The 12,474-nt window shown below is 32.1% G+C and overlaps 3 protein-coding genes and 1 non-coding gene across 5 annotated transcripts; 1 reads left to right on the top strand and 3 right to left on the bottom strand.

The window, feature by feature from the left end:
• Positions 1-621: 621 nt before the first annotated feature.
• On the bottom strand, positions 622-2,862 carry ARPC4 (binding protein). Its single transcript, XM_079033141.1, has 9 exons — positions 2,839-2,862; positions 2,641-2,731; positions 2,089-2,154; positions 1,762-1,814; positions 1,597-1,624; positions 1,435-1,509; positions 1,146-1,250; positions 964-1,053; positions 622-856 (listed from the first exon to the last, which is right to left on the bottom strand). The coding sequence occupies exons 2-9, from the start codon at positions 2,641-2,643 to the stop codon at positions 767-769; spliced, it is 510 nt and encodes a 169-aa protein (XP_078889267.1). The 5' UTR covers positions 2,644-2,731; positions 2,839-2,862; the 3' UTR covers positions 622-766.
• Positions 2,833-2,918, bottom strand: TRNAY-GUA (transfer RNA tyrosine (anticodon GUA)). Its single transcript is given in 2 exon segments — positions 2,833-2,868; positions 2,882-2,918. It is a non-coding gene; the product is annotated as a tRNA-Tyr (tRNA).
• Positions 2,919-4,067: 1,149 nt separating this feature from the next.
• LOC145095199 (O-fucosyltransferase 1-like) lies at positions 4,068-8,961 on the top strand. Of its 2 annotated transcripts, none has more exons than XM_079033130.1 (10): positions 4,068-4,364; positions 4,456-4,633; positions 4,941-5,019; positions 5,128-5,198; positions 5,323-5,411; positions 5,599-5,722; positions 5,825-6,108; positions 6,286-6,415; positions 7,571-8,264; positions 8,650-8,961. In XM_079033130.1, the coding sequence occupies exons 1-9, from the start codon at positions 4,357-4,359 to the stop codon at positions 8,162-8,164; spliced, it is 1,557 nt and encodes a 518-aa protein (XP_078889256.1). In that variant the 5' UTR covers positions 4,068-4,356; the 3' UTR covers positions 8,165-8,264; positions 8,650-8,961. The 2 variants fall into 2 exon arrangements, with proteins under 2 accessions (XP_078889256.1, XP_078889250.1); XM_079033124.1 differs by having other exon boundaries at positions 4,938-5,019.
• Positions 8,962-9,095: 134 nt separating this feature from the next.
• On the bottom strand, positions 9,096-11,864 carry LOC145095214 (uncharacterized). The gene is made up of 9 exons (XM_079033135.1): positions 11,294-11,864; positions 10,991-11,083; positions 10,768-10,872; positions 10,515-10,667; positions 10,242-10,340; positions 10,039-10,167; positions 9,772-9,951; positions 9,561-9,677; positions 9,096-9,456 (listed from the first exon to the last, which is right to left on the bottom strand). Exons 1-9 carry the CDS (start codon positions 11,657-11,659, stop codon positions 9,292-9,294), a joined length of 1,407 nt encoding a protein of 468 aa, XP_078889261.1. The 5' UTR covers positions 11,660-11,864; the 3' UTR covers positions 9,096-9,291.
• Between the last annotated feature and the right edge of the window lie 610 nt (positions 11,865-12,474).

Below are 12,474 nucleotides of genomic sequence, written 5' to 3'. Positions count from 1 at the left end.
TGTTACTAATAACTTAATATTTAATATTTATTAAAAAAAATTAACTAGGTAATAAATAACAAATATTTAAAGTTTTACTATAATTAGAGAGTAAAATAAAATACCATCTTCTTGATTAAAGAGGGGTTATTTGTATTAAAGATAAACTCAAAAACAATTAAATTAGTTCATATTGCGGTTGAATTATTCAACCAAAAAATGCATTATCTCCCAACGGAGAAATGTAAAAAGTTAGTTCATATTTATTGACCTCCCATTAACTATTCAAAATGGATTTTTTTATACATCTAATCAGCTAAACTCCATCCAATAAAACTGGAAAATTCATAAACGTCTAAAATAACACCATGATGTCACTAATTCACCCCACCCAAGAAATATTGTGTCACATTTGAATTAGAATTGCATCACAACTCAACGGGGAATGCCTCTTTTTCATTAAAAAAAAAATATCAATATGTATATAGCTTACTGGATTAAGTCATGTTTCTGTTAAGTCCATTAAGTCGAACAAAATCATCTAACTACTAATAATATCTTGGAATAAACCAATACCATCACTTTTTATGTAGGACAAACAAACCCCAGACTAAAATTTACCAAAAAAAAAAAAATTGTAAATTTCCCAAAATGACCCTCAATAAGGGCCCTTTCCACAAAAATCAAACTACAACAAAAACATATATGATATAGAAAAAAGAAAACATATGAATAATAGTGTCATTGTTTCATCAAAATACACAAACAAATGGAACTACTTCAGTCCTCAGATGAATTGCTTCAAAAATTCAGTTGCCACTAACCTCCCCCTTGTGTTCATTGACAGTTTTAGTTCACTTATCTCTTTGTCAATATCCTGCAAATCCACATTTTTTTTTTACCATATAATAATTATAAACCAGACATGTTTAGAAATATCAAAATGATTTGAACAAAGATAATTAGAGCCGATTAAAATCTTACTTCCATGAATTGCACAATGAAGTCAATAAGCTTATGCTTCTGCATCTCTTCACAGTGGTAATTAGTGATAAGAAAACTAATATCATAACCCTGAAAAATAAAAATAAAGAGAGGGTCATAATTAGATTTTATTTAAAGATATGTGAGTGTGTGTTTTTGTGTGTGTAAGTGTGTGTGTACACCTGTACTGGTTTTCTCCGTAATACTTGAAAAGCTTCTGCTCTCATTGACAAAAATCTAAGGAATTTTTTGGTTAGGATGTTTTCAAGCTCATCTGCCTGCTTTACCTATGCACAAATTAAAAATCAATGAAGGGTAATTTTGTCATTTACCATTATTAATATCCTGATTCCAAAGCTTATATTTATATACTAAACAGAAAACTAGAAGGCATGGAATTGAACTCCATTCCAATAATATTTTGCCCGAAATAAATTATAATGATGTAAATTGAACATTTAGTGTGATTACCTTGAGGCTTATGCGAAGTGAATTAATAGATGTTTCAATCAAACATTTTTCAGCTTCATTTCGACAAATCACAACCTGAAATGTAAGTATAAACATTAGAATAATGATATAAATAATCAACTGAAAAAAAAAAAAAAAAAAAAAACAAGAATCTGTTCTTACAGGATTGAGCAGAAGCTCCGGGCTTGTCCTGTAAATGTTTGAAAAAAATAAGTATATTATAACTCTATTTGACACAAATGGTTTACTTTACCTCATCCTTTAATCAAGGCGTAAATGACATAAAAATAAACTTCAAAAAAAGAAGAAGAAGAAGAAGTTACATACTTCATTTCAACTTCGGGTTTATTATGTCTTTCAACTTCTTGACAAGGGAAATTCTGAAATAAGAATATAACAACATTAGTGAAAAAGTATGCATTAATATTTACAGAATCCTTTTTTTTTTTTCCTCCCATTAAGTACTTTGTGGATACAGTGTTGTCTGGATAAATGATGTTTAAATAATATTTGAGTAAACAGCATAACAGCATACTACAAAAATCCTTATATAGATGAGTTATTCTTTCTGCATTAAGTAAAAAAGATACACCCATATATAGCATACAAGATTAAGCTTTGTACCTAACCTATATATAGTATAACATTGTGTACCTGTAAACACATAGCAGCCTCTAGAGTGTTTCGTATGCAAGTCAAATACAATCTCAATGAGCTTGCCTGTAAAATATGATGAGTTAATTACAACAGATACACAGAAGATTATATAAATTTGGCAACAAATCTCCTAAAATGGTAGCAAAAACAAGTATTAAAACTCCATTAGAGAGGATAGATTTAATGATCCTTATGATTAGCAATCATTTACTCATTTCTGGTGAAGTAATTCAGGATACAGAGTACGTTTTTTGTTCAAATTGTTCATCCTGAACAACTTAAGGGCTTATGAACGATGATTAAGTTCATCATTAGGTAAAAGTGTTGAATATAACACAAAATTACTAAAGGCAAAAAATGCATTTAATCACGAAAAGGGGAGATTCGACCTATTCAGATGACTATGAGGGGAATTGAATAGCTCAACGATACAGATTCGATCAATCTAGAGTTTTGAAAATGAGTGTACGTCGATCAATCTAGGGTTTTGAAAATGTGTGTACGTGTTAAGAGTGAGAGAGATTGCCAAATCGATAATAGATCACTTACCATAGATAGAACGAATAGGAAAGGTTGATGATAATGGATCGAGTTGGGTCAGCAATGGATTCTCTCCTTTTAATTTCACGTTCAAGAACAACTAAAATTCAAAGAATCAGTAAGGACATCAGAGATGACAAAACTTATGGAATTCAAAAGGGAAAATTTTCATAAAAAAAGAAAAATTGGAAAGAAAAAAGTTCCGACCTGCCGGATTCGAACCAGCGACCTAAGGATGGCTATGTTAACACTACAGTCCTCCGCTCTACCAACTGAGCTAAGGTCGGTTTGTTTATATCATCTTATATGGACAATATATATCAAACCTAATATATATATATATATATATATATTGGTATAATTAATCATGAAAATGTCGGTTTCGTGGTCTGATTACCAAGTATCAAAGCATATTAACTTAGACATTAAAGCTCCAAGATTGTTTCCATGTAGCCACTAGATCAGGTTTTATTCGATTACAACTTGTAATGTCTATTTGATATAACGTTTTTATCTGTTATTTTTCTCTTCTTTTGTATTCAAAGTTCTAAATGATATATATATTGTACATTTTACTGTGTTGCAAAGTCATGTATTTCAAAATATATACTATACATTTTCATAACACGCTATATTTCATAATTTAATCTTTTTTTTTTACTTAAAGGTTGTGTTGTAGATTATTTTGAAACTACAACACAGTATATTCTGTGATTTTTTTATTAAAATTCACCTTTTAAAATTATAATTGTTAAAATCTTACCATTTTAACATCCTACAAAACCAAAATGATTTCGAACTTACTATTATCTATCATGAAACAATATCCATACTAGGATCTTAGAATATTAATATTTCAACGTGATCTAGTCTTATTTTTTTAGTTTTTATTTTATATTTAAAATTTTAATCTTTTAAACCCTAGAAAATTGTCATCTAAGCTAAAAGACTTATGCATAACCTAAATTTATCCATCAATCTTGAAATTACGCCTATAATATTTGCCAATTCAACTAGAAAATCAACCATTATGGATCACAAGAAACCTCATAAAATATCACTATTTCATCTATCCATAATCCATCACAAATTAAAAAGAGCATGATGAGCCATAGTTTACCTTTGGCTTTGTGATCCTTGCCTTGTATATGATAATGATGGTCTTGTTTCTTATTCTACGTATTTTTTCCTCTTAATTTTACTTCTACAAAAATAGTTAAGAAGTTGAAATTATTCCACAACTTATAATGAAATCTCGCACAAATAAGATAATACAAACAGATTTGAAAAGCTAGTTCATTTTGAATGATTTGATCTTTACTATAACGATCTTATTGTATCAAATAATGAAATATCAAAAGATAAAATGTCCATCTAAACAGCATTATTATAAATAATATTTCCGAATTTTCTCTTGTTTTTAGCGAACTTATCATTGAAATTTTAGGTAAACAGATGGTGACTCACACCACACCATGCTAGAACCCTGAGAACCCCTCTTCATGATCACCGACATGTGGTCATCGTCATTAACAAATCACACCCCAATTTAAAACTGGAATCCATTTGATTCTCTCCTTGGTTTTCTTAAATTACACTCCAGTATACGTTCATTGATCATCAACATCATCGTTGTTATCGCCACCCGCAATCAGAATCAGATCCACCACCAAATCCTTCTCCACTCACTCAGACTCCCTCAGTTCGATCCTGGTATCTCCTGAAATGAGGAGGTAATGAAATGAAACAATATTTCCGGTGATTTCTATAACAATTAGTCGAGATTGTGAGATTTCTGATAGTGGGTTTGTGGATCTTACTCAGGCCTGGAGAAGGAATGATGTTAAAGAGACCGTATTATAATCGACACCAGCTGAAACAAGTTAAGGGATTGTTCGGCAGATTCACGATTGTGGCTTTTCTGATTGTTATTTTAATCATCTACTTCATCGTCATCTCCACCAGCAAGACCAATTACTTATCGCCAGAATCCCCATCTGAGGTCACTACTTAACAACTCCCTTTTTATTTTTAACCTTCGTATGCTTGTCAATGTTCAACTGTGATCATGAATTCTAAGCTCCTTTCAAATTATTAGCTGGGGGAATTCAGGGGATTTATGTATGGGTTTTTGGATATGTTCAAAGTCACGATTATCAATTTTTGTTTGCATCATCTTTCCCATTTGACTACGTAAAACTAATTATCAAGCACATATGGGTGTAAAATTTTCTTGTAGTTTACTTCATCAACCATTTCTTGTGCTAAAAACTTTGTAGTTTGACTTGAGTTAAACTTTTTTAAAGCAGATTAATGTGCAGAAACTATGGAATCCTGCTGATTCTGGTGGTTGGAAACCATCATCCACTCCTAGATCTAATTGGCCTCGTATGTGCTCTTGAGGTCCTTAAAATACTTGCCTAAAGTTGTTATAAATTATAATTTAGCTTGATACCTTGAATGATCTTTTGATTTCTAATCTTGAATGTTTTTTAGCTCCTCCAAATGAAACCAATGGGTTTCTTCGTGTTCGTTGCAATGGTGGTTTAAATCAGCAAAGAACTGCAGTATGTTCATCATTCTTTCTTTACTAATAATACTATGCTTTATTTTTATTTTTTTTAAATATGAAATTATTTTGGACACATTCTTATGGAGTTAATTAGGTGAAAATCACATCACTTTATGTAGATTTGTAATGCAGTACTTGCTGCAAGAATTATGAATGCCACCCTTGTGTTGCCTGAGCTGGATACGAATTCTTATTGGCATGATGACAGGTATGAAACTGTCTGACTATTAGTCAAATGTCTAAAATACCCTTCAATAGTGGCAAAACAGATTGAACCTTGTTCAGGACAAAAGGGAATGCTATTGGGATTTTGTGATTCATAGTAATGACAATAGATGTAATTTTAGATTGAAAACTTTGCTAAAGAGAGAATGTTTACATTTATTTTGGCACAGTGGATTCCAAGGTCTCTATGATGTTGATATTTTTATCAGAGCATTGCGTTATGATGTGCGAATTGTTGAAAGTATTCCTGAAATTCGAAAGAATGGAAAGACAAAGAAGATTAAAGCTTTTCAGGTGTGTTTCCATATTCAGTATTCTTATAGCAACGCCTTTTACCCTTTTTCTCTAAAATGACTATTTTGCCCCTGACCCTCGATTTTCTTTCTATTTTCATAGCTTCGACCCCCTAGAGATGCTTCTATCACTTGGTATACAACAACTGCTTTAGAGAAAATGAAAGAACATGGTGCTATTTATCTTACACCCTTTTCTCATCGATTAGCAGAAGAGATCAATAATCCTGAATATCAACGGTTGAGATGCAGAGTCAACTATCATGCCCTTAGATTTAAGCCACATATCATGCAATTAAGTCAATCAATAGTTGCTAAACTTCGTTCTCAAGGTCACTTCATGTCTATTCATCTTCGGTTTGAAAAGGATATGCTTGCATTTGCAGGGTAAGTTTCCATTTAGTCATATCATTTTTTAGAGATAATCACAAAAATGACTAAATGGGGTGGGTCCCATTTAACAAATTGACCACTTTTTGAACAAAATAACCACTTAAAAGGTGGTTATTTTGTTAAATGGATATTTGTTGTGTGCTAAACTTTTTTGTGTTTTGTTTTTTGCAGATGTTTTGATATATTTTCTCCACATGAACAAAAAGTGTTGATGAAATATCGTAAGGAAAATTTTGCTGAAAAGAAACTTGTTTATAGTGAAAGAAGAGCTATTGGAAAATGTCCTCTAACTCCTGAAGAGGTACACCCTTTACTTTATATTCTCACAATATATTCAATAGTTTTAAATTTTTCTAGATAAAAGTTAACTTCTAAACTATCTTAGGTGTTGTTTCTTTTTGACTTAATGTAGACAAAGACATAACTTAAAACTTAATGCAGAAAGAACACTTCATAGATAAAGTTAGAGAAATGAGGATCCCCCCCCCCCCCATTAAGTTCAAGCTTTTTACAAATTTGCCCTCATTTAATTTTTTCCTTCCATTTTCCCAAATGTGCCTTCATTTTACCTAATATTTTTTGACATCATTTTTCCAGAATGGAAAAAAAGAGTATTTTCTATTTTAATATTGTGTTATACCATCTTCCTTTCATTCCTTGTATTACAATATATTATATTCAATCTCTTTTTCTTATTTTCATTATACTTCAAAATATCTATCCAGTTTACTTTCATAGTGTTTCTTATTAGTACACCGTATTTCAAAAAAATCATCCAATTACATCACTGATCACTCGAAATTGCCTTATTTGATAGATTTTAACAAAAAAGTTAAATAGCACAATACTTCAATAGAAATAAATAAAAGTAGGATGCTCCATTACACAAATAGTTGACAAAATATTTTTCTATTAAAAGACAAAATATTTGACAAAATATTTTAGGTTTTTTATGGATTAAACCTCAACTTTATTTTTTTTCTTAAAAAGACCTTATATTTCTCTATTTTTTCCGAAAAAGAAAGTCTAATGTGAGGATTTTTTGCAAAAGAAAAAAAAGGAATTCTCCGATAAAGTCTCAATATTTTGGGTCAGTTTAAAGTTTAATCCCAACATTTATTTTTTGAATAGAAAAGTCCTGATTATTGATAATCTATCATTTTCTATTAAAAAATAAGTACTGTTTTGTAAATTTGGGCAAAATATAAAATAATCGCGACTTTTCTGTTCGAAAAATAAAAGTTGGGATTAAACTATAATCCAACCCAAAATATCAGGACTTTATCGGAGATTTCCCAAAAAAAAAAAAGTTGAAGCTTTTTTTATGGAAAAAAATTACCTGTAAACCTCTGCTAAAAGGGCAAAATCGGAACCCCCCCCCCCCCCCCCCCCCCCAATATAGGGTGTTTTACAATATTAACCGATAAATTAGAAAATACATTGCTATTTCTTATAGGTTGGTCTTGTGTTACGGGCAATGGGATTCGACAATTCGACCCGAATATATCTTGCAGCCGGCGAATTATTCGGTGGTGATCGCTTCATGAAGCCATTCAGAGCCATCTTTCCAAAACTCCAAAACCACACAACACTTGTAGACACCGACACTGACTCATTAAATTCAAACGACTTATTAACCGATAACACACAAGGCTTAATCGGTTCAGCCGTTGACTACATGGTCTGTCTACTTTCAGACATTTTCATGCCAACTTATGATGGCCCAAGCAACTTTGCAAACAACCTTCTTGGCCACCGCTTGTACTACGGTTTCCGCTCAAATATCCGGCCTGACCGGAAAAATCTTGCACCGCTTTTTATTAAGAGGGAGGAGGAGGGGGAGTTTGTGGGGTTTGAGGCGGCGGTTAGGCGGGTGATGGGGCGGACGAATTTTGGTGGGCCCCATAAACGGGTGTCGCCGGAGAGTTTTTATACGAATTCTTGGCCGGAGTGTTTTTGTAGGGCGGGGGTGGTGGGAGGGGAGGATGGGTGTCCGCCGGAGAATATGATGGAGGTGTTGGAGGAGCGGTTGATGAATGTGAGCTCATAGATGTGTTGTAATTGGTTATTTTAGTCTTTTTGGTGTAGGAAAATGATGATGAGAAGTTATCGTGGAAAGGGTTATGCTGACATCTAGTAGAGAAACTAAGGTATGTTTTATTTTTATTGTTTATTCTTGTGTGTAAAAAATGATTAGATAATCAGTTGTAAAAATGGGTTTTGGAGATAGTATGTGGATGTGCTTTTGTTGATTTTTTTCAATATGTTATTCTTTTTCATTACATCTTGAAAGGGAATGAAATATTGTATAGTAAAACATATATTTTTAGTTAAGGAGTTTTATTGACACGTCTTTTTTAAAGAAAGGTCGTTATTTTAACTTTCAGTTTTTTATTAATTAACTGAAATATGGGTTTTAATGAGCTTTTATGAAGTTTAATTTATAAATTTGTAATTAAAATAAATTTAGGGCAGATAGGTGTGTGAAAAAAGAAATATGTTTGTTTTTATGGTTGATGATATGTTTGATTTCAGGTTTTTAGCAGAAAAATATGGAGAAATGATCGATGGTTACAAAAGCTTACAGAGAATTAATGGAGGAGAATAATGGTGTTCTTTTGTTGTTTTAAATGTGTGTGCATTGTTGTGCTATATATCAACAAGATTACATGATACAAACATTACATATATTTTAGAAAGGTTTCTATTCTACTTTTACTTTTTTTTTTCTTATGAATGATAGTTACTTGTAATTATTATAACGCCTAATGAGTGATATTTTGAATATTTAATCAATTTGATGCATTGATAGGAAAAGCAAAAACAACCCGTGGTGGTTTTTATGTATATTTGCATCTTTTAATATTTATTACCCTTTTTCCCAACCAAATGAAGCTTCGTATTTGCATCTTTTGCTTATATATACATATAAAAAATACATAAAAAAAAAAAAAAAAAAAAAAAAACGATACACGTACACATACCAAGTTGTCTTGTCAATATAAAGTTAAATCAATACTAGTAAATTACTATAACACCCCTGCGTGCTATACTTGTCGGCCAATTTACAAAACATGGGTTATGTAAAAATAATCAAAACAAAAACAATAAAAAAAAAAACCGTTGAAATGATGTATAGTCTAAACAATACAAGAATAATAAAAAGGGAATAGAAAATCAAAGAAGTGGATTAGAACGTAGCTTATTTGCGACATACAGCAAATGACTAATATTTGTGGATGGATAGCTTTGGAGCAACTTAAGATTAGCTGTGAAATCTCCCGCAAGCAAACGTCTCCTCACAAGAATCAACATCGCACAGCATACCCTAAGAAGGGTCTCCTGCAGTTTCACAAATATATATATTTTTTATTTTTATTTACTTTATATTATAAATTATAAAATACCCACAAACATATTATAGTATTAAGTTTCTCCGGATTCACCTGTGGACCTTCGGGATCACTTAAAAGTGTGTCCCATATATGAAGAATGTCTGCAAAATTGAATTCCTGAGTCAACAGGAGTGTAATCCATCTAAATGCATAGAATTGCGGATTCACCTGTCATTATAAATGTCAACAAGAACAAGATTGTTGTTAATTACGAATAGAGCATTAAATAATAATAAAAAAAAAAAATTATAAATTTTCTTACTTTTGTTGTGTGTTCAAGATGTCGCCATAGCTCTTCATCATGGTCTTTTAAAAGTTGTGACATTTTTGAAATTGTTGAACGGATGCCAACAACACTATTATCAAGTTGCTTACAGAAATTATCACGAACACCACTTAACAATTCAACAAAACAAAAGAATGTGTCCGCTTCAGCATTCCCCTGCGGCACAATTACAAATTTGCCCTTGTTTACTTTTCCCTTAATGGAAAATTACATATTTAGAGTTTTGACTTAGACTAGACTTACCACAAAATCCTCATTGGGATCATTCTTGAACACATAGAACAAAGGAGCCAAGATTTCATTCATCCCTTGCACATATCGTATCCCCGGGTTCAATTTCGCATATACAATCAGTATATTTTTCAAAGCATCCTGAAATTAAAATGATATTTTCATCATTTAATATGTTGATAAGATCAAAATGTGTCAAAAGTCAAAACCTTTACCTGGTTAGCTTTTGCAGAAGCAGTGTCACCAGAGAAAAAATGCATGTCTGGATGAGTTCGCTTCACATCACGATCTATTTGCTCAATGATCTCAGTGTCCTATACAATTAGGAGAAGTAATAAAGAATGCATAATATCAAGAAAAATTGAAGCTTTTACTCGATATCATTCAAGCAAAAAGGATTACTTATTATCTTTGTTATTCTATTCAGGTGATTTATGTTAACAACTAAAAGAATCATTTCATCAAAAGTATGTTGCTGAAGATTATACCTGAAAGAATTGGTTCCATACACTTGTTTTCCCTAGACTCAGAGGGTGCTCATCCTCAGGTATCTCAGACCTTGAGAGTAAACCCTTGCCCTCTTTTGTCTTTTCACCATTTTGAGAAGATGTAGACTCTTCCAATTTTCTAGTGACTTCTGACTGACTAGCCACAATGATATCATGAGTGTTTCATATATATATATATATATATATATGATCAAAAAGCTATTCAAGTAGTGTAATTTTAACTAAAACTTACTGGATTCTTCAAAAGATCTTCTTTAAAATGCTTGTATTGAGACCTTTTCTTGGCCAATTCTGATGACCAAAGCCCCTTGTCACTGGGAAGATATGATAACAACAGCTGAAACATGCACATATTACAATTTACAAATTAACCTTCCTATTCCAGAAATAGGATAGAAATCATAAAGAAAATGATGCTGTGATGCTTTAATATCTACAGTAGAAAGTAACCGAACCTTCCAAACAGTGGATCGAATACCAGCACCATCTGGAATACCCAGTGAAGCAAGTCTTTTCAGCTCTACCATATTTATGATCTTCCTCGAAAGCTATATTACAGAGAAGAAAACATATGAATCAGATTAACAGCTCAAGGAACATATTGGTTTGTTATCATTGTTCCTTCTTAATTTCAATATGATCACATTTAGATTACCATAACACTCAATTATCTTCTGTTCCTTATTGAAATAACAAGTTTGAACAAATTACAACCCTAAATAACCAAATTCTAACTGCGTATGTAAACAATTTCTAACCTCTTGTGATAGCTGTGCCTGGCGAGAATCGTCTTCAACATGAGAACTAACGTCATTACCACTACTATCGCTACTGGTCAACGGATCCTTAACTTCCGTCCTCGGAGCCGGAGCTGGAGCTGGTTTAGAAGGGGATTCGGGTCTAATTACACTGGGCGACGGCAATGATTCACGCGGTTCGTTCATAGAAGAATCCGAGGAAGTCACGGAGGGAGGTTTGGAAGGGTAAGTATCGATGCGATCGGCGTGCGACGGTGATCGAGAGGGCGATGATTGGGATTGCGATTTAGGTGGTGAAGGAGTGGTTGTGGTCGGAGCAGACCACATGGAATTGTTGAGCCAATCAGGTACTCGTTTATTCACCATGTTCTTCGATCTTTTTCGAGATCTTCGCTAGGGTTTGGAGGAATTGTGTGTGTGTGGATTGTTCTTCCGATTTTTGTGACAGATGTGAGACTGTGGCCTTTGTGTCATCGTCTTCTTCGTGGAAACTGGTCACATGCCAAATTCGTGCTCGAAACCATGATGGTTTGTACTTTGGTTTCTACAGCCACGTGACACTCCAAATTCAGTTAAACTTAACACTTTGCAACAACAGAATCAATGTTATACAGTAGAGTTAGAGAAAAAAAATTTACTTAAAAACAAATAAACTAGTTTGAGTACGAAATTTCTAACATATTCAATTATGATTTATGATAACAATACGAAAATTAATCATGTAGAGTTATGGTTAAATTGAAAATTGAAACTTTTCTATTTATTTATATGTAGGTTTTTCAAATTTTTTTTTTTAGGTAAATTGGATGTCTATGTTAAAATTTTCATTTTTGATTTTTTATTATATATTTTTTATTATACCTTGTACGTTCTCTTCACATCCCCAACTCCTACTCTTTCAATCAATCTAGTGTTTCAAAAACTTGTTAAGCCAATACAAAATCAATAGGAAATAAAAGAGCTGACACAATAAGGAAATTAAATGAAAAAATATTAAAATTAGCCTCTTTCAACTCGTTTAATGTTTCAACTTAACACGACACAATACGTTTACAAGTCTAGTCGAGGGTAGCAAGATTGTTATCAGTGTACCCGATATAAAAACCATAATTGATGTTTTACCTTTTAATCAAAAATTGAATATGTAATATATTGAATAAACAGTCTCATATCATCAATTA

Source organism: Lactuca serriola, chromosome 1, assembly GCF_051521515.1.
Source record: "Lactuca serriola cultivar US96UC23 chromosome 1, Lser_US96UC23_V15, whole genome shotgun sequence".
Classification (NCBI taxonomy): domain Eukaryota; kingdom Viridiplantae; phylum Streptophyta; class Magnoliopsida; order Asterales; family Asteraceae; genus Lactuca; species Lactuca serriola.
Note: the sequence above shows the minus strand (reverse complement) of the source record. Positions and strands in the feature narration are given on the sequence as shown.